The sequence below is a fragment of the Octopus bimaculoides genome, chromosome 18 (genome assembly GCF_001194135.2).
Source record: "Octopus bimaculoides isolate UCB-OBI-ISO-001 chromosome 18, ASM119413v2, whole genome shotgun sequence".
Classification (NCBI taxonomy): Eukaryota; Metazoa; Mollusca; class Cephalopoda; order Octopoda; family Octopodidae; genus Octopus; species Octopus bimaculoides.
The window spans coordinates 49,884,192-49,892,295 of record NC_068998.1 but is presented as its reverse complement, the minus strand read 5'-3'; the positions used below and the strand labels follow the sequence as shown (position 1 = coordinate 49,892,295).

Here is an 8,104-nt window from a genome sequence, read left to right as displayed (position 1 = left end):
ATATTTATGTATATAAATATAGAAAGATAGATAGATATTACTGGGATGGTTTTGCTAAGCAGCGTCGATTTTTACAATTGTGTAAATAATAAAAACAATAGTATTTTATAAGCTTAAAATCTTATAGCGATCACTGGGTATGTCTAAAGAAATAGTATACTAATGGAGCATATAAGCGATCGACAGAATGAGTAGGGTTTTTCGTGTACGTGGAACTCGAAACCACACGCTTTCGTTTTCCCGACCAAGTATATATATTTAGTCATCTAACTATATGTGAATATATGTCTAGATGTTTGTGTGTGAATATGTATGTATGTATGTGTGTTTATGTATATATATATATTTCATACATATTTCTTTACATCTATCCATCCATCCATCCATCCATCCATCCATCCATCAATCCATACATAGATACATACATACATACATACATGCATGCATGCATGCATACATACATACATACATACAAACATACATACATAATCACGTGTATACATCCGCATGCGTCTGTGTGTGCCTGGTTATGAAAAATTATCTTACCACAAATTAGAAAGAATATGCATATAATAATCTTCATTGTAGATAACGTATTGCTGTTCGTTCTGTATATACCTGTTGCCGTTTTGTACAACGTCGAAATTTGTGTTTTCAGTTTAACACGATGTAGCAGATGTTTTTCCTTTCTTTTTAACTGTTATTATATTCTGTATTACTTATCATGTGGTGTTACATTATATCTGAAAATGCAGTTTACCTTTCCCGCCATAGAATGTTCTAATCAGAAAATATTTATAAAATGAAATGAATCTAACCGTTTTCTGTGCTGTTTAAAAAAAAAAATATATATATATATAAAGGAAAGTAAAAAGATGAAAACAGATTTGTCTTACAAGATAAAAGAATATGTTAGAATCCTCATACGAAATGTATTATACAATATTATACAAAATAAAAATGTTTTCCTCCAACATAATAACCGGTTTCGCACTTCAAATTTGAGTGCTAGATACAATCCGGAGTTCGGGATTTTGCTTGCTAGGGGGAGATAATTGGTATGCAAGTTATTTTTCGGCAAAGGGGAGGTAAAACTGTAATTCTTAATATTCATTTTATTTGATTGTGGCTTATATCAGTTAATATTGAATAGATGTGGTAAATTTTTACTTTCCAATATGGGCTTATATTTAATTCTGGCTTATATTTTTCAACTAATGAGGCGTCTTTATTTAGTTACTCTTGGGTTCAGGCCCAAATAGTAAATTGATATAATGTGAAGATTAAGAAATGTGGTTGCAGTTGTTCTGTGTCATCTGTCAAAATGCTCACTGAGAGTGGTTGTGGTAATGGACACCCTATATTACAAAACTCTAGTAATATCCTAAACAATGATAAACACTACGAAAAACTCAAAGATTATACTCCACCTAAAATAATGAAAACGCTCTTTTCATTAATTCTGACCCAGGGAAACGACCTAACAAAAAAAAACAGAACTAGACACTTTAAGAAACTTTAAGTGTAAAGCCAGACTATTCTATGTTCTACCGAAAATTCACAAACGCCAAACTATAGACGAAGTGATTAAAAAATCTTCAAAGCAGACATACACACACCAGCACCAGGAGACCTAAAATTACGGCCCATCGTAGCTGGACCATTCTGTGAAACATATCATGGACATCATCCTAAAGCCATTTCTATATTACATCGAAAGTTATATTAGGATTGACTGAGATATGCTAAATCACTTATGGGAATAGATCAAGGAAGAAACACTCATGGTTTCATTTGAACCTATACACCAATATAAACTCATAGAATCAGAAAAACTCCATAATAACATTGACAACAACATACAATTCACAATAAAATGCAACCAAGACGAACTCTCATTTCTAGGTATATTGGTTAAAACATGTAAGCTAAAAAAAAAATATATAATAAAACGGACACTTTTTTGTGTATTTCTCTTTTGTTAGGTATGCAAAATGTGTGATAGCATTTCTTTGTTCTCGGATTTTGGTATTATACTCTCACATGCACAATCTATCTGCCAGTTTGGCTGGCAGTTTTATGAAAGAGCGTCTTAATATCGAAGAGATATTAGTTGTTCAAAACACTTAATTTTTGGTGCTGCACTATGCACTCCGTGCAAATTATGTCCTTTAGAAATAATTATAAGGAAACACGTGTTCAGTTCCTTAAAATGCTATAAATTTTATCCCATTCACTTGGTAATTTATTATGTGGAATTATGTTATGTTTGACATGACAGCTGAAATTATTTGACTCTCTTCGGGTGTTCTAAAAATCATGTACATATATCAAAACACAAATACACACACGCGGACATCAGTGTGTGTGTGTGCGTGTTTATATGCATCTATCTCTGTTTATATATATACATATATATACATACATACATATATATATATATATATATATATATATATAGATAGATAGATAGATAGATAGATAGATATATATGTATGTATGTATGTATGTATGTGTGTATGTGTGTGTGTTAGAAAAAATTAGACAACTAAGCCGAGGCTGTGCGAAAATCTTAGGACACTAATAAAGAGAAAGTTACACTTACAGCTGTTTCTTGTTTATTTGGAAGTTCGCTTCATCAGAGACCATGTGAGAGAGTTACATAGCGGGAAATAGTACAGTTCAATATAAGGAGTTATTTGGGAAAAGAATGGAAACAAGATGTATAAAGGGAAATTAGAGAATAAAAGAATAAAAAAATATGTAGGATGTTATATTTGCAGTTCCATTATCCCATGAAAGTGGTGTATAGAAATGGTAGAAATGGTTCCCGTCCGTTGTATTTTAATTCCGATAGTTCATATTTTCTTATTACAAATTGAGTGTGTGGAGATGTAGATTCCATGTGCTGTTCATTCAGTGGGGTTTGTGGTGTGAATGAAATTTTGATAACATAGTGATAGAAAGAAGAGAATATATATGTATGTTAAAATGAGGAGAATGGTCGAAAAGAATGGGCGATGTGATAAGAAAGAAAGAAAGACTATATATATGTAGAGGCGCAGGTAACGACACATTACCTGATAACCCTTTATTCTAAATTCACCATAACCCACTAAGATATACACCTGCAAAACCCATTTCCACCCAGGTAACCTCGCAAATCGGATTACACGAACTGGAACTCGAGACGTCATCTGCTTCCACCCTGCTTCGACCTAAACGTCCAGAGTCGAGTACCCAGATTTATCTTCGTCCAACTCGAATAATATTTCCTTAAATCTAAACCCCTTAGAAAAAAATTTAAACTCACGTCTATAAAATTATTCTACTCCACCAACAACACTGCCGGAGTAATCGGAAATCGTAACAAGAAACTCCGAAATCCACCAAAGGCGTGGCCCCACCGTATTAAATTAATTCAAAATAATCTCCAACTCTCTACATGTAAGCCCACTTGTTTTTAACCCCACTGATTTTAACGCCTCCTGGGAACTTTCCACCGCTCCCAGGTGTACAATAGCGCCCAAATTGGGAGATACTGTATTAAACCAACAATGTCTTTCTACCCTTTGAATTTCATGTCAGAATATTTTGTTTCCCTTTATTTCAACTCCCTCTCATCCTACACTCTCCATCTGTAAGCCTACATACACATCCACTTCTTCATACGATTGTTCTCTTTATAAACATTTTTACCATTCCCTGCTAGTTTCTACCATCGGCCATAAAGGTATTTTAACAACCAGCTAGCCGGGCTTAAATTTCTTGCTTTATCTATACACATTTTCTTTCTCCGCCACTGCCTAAAATATTTCCTCATCCTCTCCCGTCCAATTTATATTCAAGTACCAATCCCATGACTGAATTATGTGATTTAGGTAAAACTAATATATTGTCAACTACAAGTCAACACCCCTCTCCCAATTCCTCCTTCCTCTCACTCCCTTTTATGTTTTCGTCATCCTTCCCTTCTAATAATTATTTCTCCCTACATTTATATACCCCTCTCATCCTGTACCCTCCGCACATTCTGACTGAATCTTCTTGGCGTCAACATGTACCTCCTCGCGGCAATGTAAACTGTAATATAATGAAGATACCCCTTGCCTGAAGGGTAGCCGGCTGTATACACATCACTTGGATTTTACCACTTCTGAAGCTTCACAAACTATGTAATATATGTAGCCATTCCGTAAAACTTGTATTCTTTTTCGATCACTCGACAAACCTGATCGCCTACCGTGGAGTATAAAATGAACAGTGTTTTGCTCATCGTTTTTCTCTAAAGAAAAATAGTCCGCAACCTTTCGTCTCGATAAACCGCTAATATTCATGAAAGCTGATTTTTATATCTCCTACGGTTTGTTCGTAGCTAACTTTCTTCCTACACCTCGATGCCTATATATTACATTGATATAAGTGATGAGCGCCTTTTTGTTTCAATCTACCAAATCCACTCAAATGACTGTGGTCGGTACCTGGTTGGAGTACAAACTACTTGCTCAAGCTACCCTGAGACCACAAGCATGTTGTTGAGAAGCAAGACATTTACCATACAGCCAGGTCTGCACTATAATATAAAAGTGAAAATCTACATGAAATTTTTCGCCTGTTATGCTTTATTTGTGCGGATAACCTTAATTAATATTTAAACTTTTTTTTATAATCTGATATTTTGTTATCAAGTCCGGCGTTTGTAATGTTATATATAGTGTGGTTCATGTTAGGCATATTGAACACATATTTTGGTTGCTGTTTGGAATAATATCATTGCAAGATGTTCTAATATATTAATGATGAATATGAGAATCGTCGCAGGACAAACAACGACATTTTGAAGTGTTTGAATGAGAACTTTCGGCAAAATCGAATTGGTCGGCGGAGTTCGAAGTATTGTATTCTTCAAGATGACTATACACCCTGTCACTGAACTCTCAGTGCATCTCAACAAAACAGAGAATGTCAGCAAAAACAACATGGTATCTCATCCGCGTCCTCTCTATTCCTATTCTCTGGATTTAGCAGCTGCTGAATTTCATCGCTTTCCCTAAATGAAAATGCAGTTCAAAGTTAGCCGTTTTTACCAAGTTTTCATAATCCAGAGCGCATCATAGGAGATCATCGAATCGCTTACGGAAAGCGATGTCTGGGACGAGTACCAAAGTAGTATGAACGGTGGGACAGGATTATAGCATCATATGCACCGATGTATAGCTGGTAAGCATTTCGAGGTAAATAAATTATTTTTTGTTATTAAAAACTAGCAGAAATACCTGGCGTTGCCGGGGTTAGGGATTCACACAGACAGACACACACACACACACACACACACACACACACACACACACACACACACACACACACACACACACACACACACACACACACACACACACACACACACACACACATTCCCAATACATGTAGGATTCCTCACCATACAGGTGACAGGCACAGCTGTAAGATGCATTACGGATCTATAGCAATTGGAAGGACATAACCCAATTGAAATAAGAACTTGTGACGTTTGGAGTAAAGGGAAATGAAAGTTTCGCCTCTGGAGTTTGCAAATGACCACTATACCGATAGGTAACTGTGCAGACAAAATTTACAATCGATAAATATCTTAAAACAACCAGTCTCTCATGTGGGAGGGCCTTGAAATCAATGTTACAAACTGGGGACTATGTGTGTCGTAGTGATAATAAAAAGACTCAAAGGAGGTCTGCAACGAAATAATTTTACTCAACACTTTGCAAGTGAATCAGTGGAGGTAAAGAAGCGTCTCATTTACTTGACAATTTATGCACCACATTGCAGAAATCAATGTAAGTATATCTGAAGGGATAGTCTTACACTGTTGTACCGTTGAATTACAAATAATGCTCATCTGTTATGTTCGGGTTAAAATTCCATCAACATCGAAAATATATGAATTTTCATGGGAGTTATGGCCGTTATGCATAGAATATAATTTCCAAATTTCATAAAGATCCATTCAGTACTTTTGACGTAGTTTTGGATAAGAAAACAAATGACTAATATGTGCGTTTGTGTGCATGTGTATGTGTGTGATGGGTGTATATATGCATAGATATCTGTATGCATGTATATATATGTATATATGTGTACATATTATATGTACATCTATATATATATATACATCTACACATATGTATACATATACATGTATGCATATAGATCTATATATATATATATATATATATATACATATACGTGTACATATACATCTATATGTATACATATATCTATACATATACGTGTACATATACATCTATATGTATACATATACATCTCTCTCTCTCTCTCTCTCTTTCACTCTTTATTTCTTTCTCTCTCTCTGAAAGTATCTGTCATTACAGTATCGAAAAGTGATTGTTTCAGTTAGTGGAATAACGTGTACATATACATCTATATGTATACATATGCATCTCTCTCTCTCTCTCTCTCTCTCTCTTTCTCTCTCTCTGAAAGTATCTGTCATTACAGTATCGTAATGTGATTGTTTTAGTGAAATAGTTTCATTTTTAAACTGAAAGTATTTGACATGAGTGTTTTTGTTTCACTTTTGACACGTAATACTTAAATAGTGGAGGAGATATTATGTTGCTGTGGGCTCGAATTCTGCAAGAAATTAAAACTTTTTTGACTAAAACACAACTGGAACCCTAAGTAAGGCATGTGTAAAATTTGAATGAAATTGGTTGCGTAGTTCTCGAGTTTTAGGGATTCAAACAGACAGACAGACAGACAGACAGACAGACAGACAGACAGACAGACAGACAGACAGACAGACAGACAGACAGACAGACACACATTCTCATTTTTATGTATATAGATAACTAATGCGGTAAACATTTGATGCTGAAGATATATTAAAAAGGCAAAACGTAAAGACGGACGAAATGTCTCTAAGCATTTCGACCGGCGTGCTAACGATTCTCTCCGCTAACCTCCTTACAATATCAGAAATATTAATATGGTTAGTATTCTGTGGTCGCTTAAGTGTGAGAATATTATCGTTCCTATTTCTGCGGTCGAAATGATGGTAATTAGAAATTCAGAGAGGTTTACCTAAATAACAGTTGATAAGTGGGGCATGTGAGCCTATGATAGAATTGTATTGCATTTATATAATTCAAACATGATGTATGAATGGGTGTTGAATCAATGGGACAAGTAATTTATCCCATATCTAACAATGTCTTAGGCATTGTTAGATATATTCCATTTTGTGGAATATATCTCGTAACATAGCTTGTTACAATATTAACAAGTGAGTATGTGAAATGAATTTGCAAAGTTTATTGGCGGAAATATGAACGATAATAGTAAAAACCGAATATTTACTTGCAGAGGTTAATATCCGGGTGCGTTACAGGAAAACGTCTTAGAACATATTTGCAATGTTTCGCGCCTTCTCTGAAGCAGTAATTGGAGACTGCCGTACCTAGAATTTTAAAAAATAAATATTTTTCTACTTGATTTATGTTCTACTTTGTTGGTTACACAGAAATACGGCATATAAAATGAAACGTTTCTCTACAACTAGAGTATAAATTCTTCTCTTGAATCTGAAAGTAGACGTTTAATAACATATGTAGGAATATTATATTTTGATTTTGTTTTTTTTTTTTGTTTTTTTTCTGTGTGCGTAAGTTGTTGATCTAGAAAATACGGGATCATTAATTGTACGATTGTCATTTTCAAAATTTATGCTTTCAATTTTACTCGTTATGAATTCTTGTCGAATTATCTTTACAAATTTGTTGGAGTGGGTATATTTTATGTGTTCTGCACATATAGTCAGTGAGTATATTAGTTCTTTTCCTTCGAAATATTGAATTCTAGGGTAAGTTGCATGTAAACGCCATGTAGCATTCAGAAGGGAGATTGATAATCTAGATTTTCAAATCAAGTTGCACATTACAGATGATTTGTATTCCAAAAGTAAAGCAATTTTAAGAAGAAACGATGAATTACATACACACACACATATATATGCATATACATAGTCATATGTACGTGCATATATACATACATACATATATATATATATATATATATATATATATATATA

General features: G+C 34.2%; 1 protein-coding gene across 7 annotated transcripts in view; it reads right to left on the bottom strand.

The window, feature by feature from the left end:
- LOC128249887 (uncharacterized) overlaps positions 1 to 8,104 on the bottom strand; it is a 24,894-nt gene that overhangs the window by 16,011 nt on the left and 779 nt on the right. The window contains exon 2 of one of the 7 annotated variants that reach the window (XM_052974453.1): positions 7,375 to 7,474. The exons of 1 other annotated variant lie outside the window; for it this stretch is intronic. Coding sequence is in view for 4 of the 6 variants with exons in the window: in XM_052974448.1 (XP_052830408.1) it covers positions 547 to 583 (37 nt within the window). In the remaining 2 variants the exon portion in view is untranslated. Of the gene's footprint in view, positions 1 to 546; positions 830 to 896; positions 1,033 to 7,374; positions 7,475 to 8,104 lie in introns of those variants that run through there. 5 more of the 7 variants (XM_052974454.1, XM_052974448.1, XM_052974450.1 and 2 more) reach the window with 5 other exon arrangements.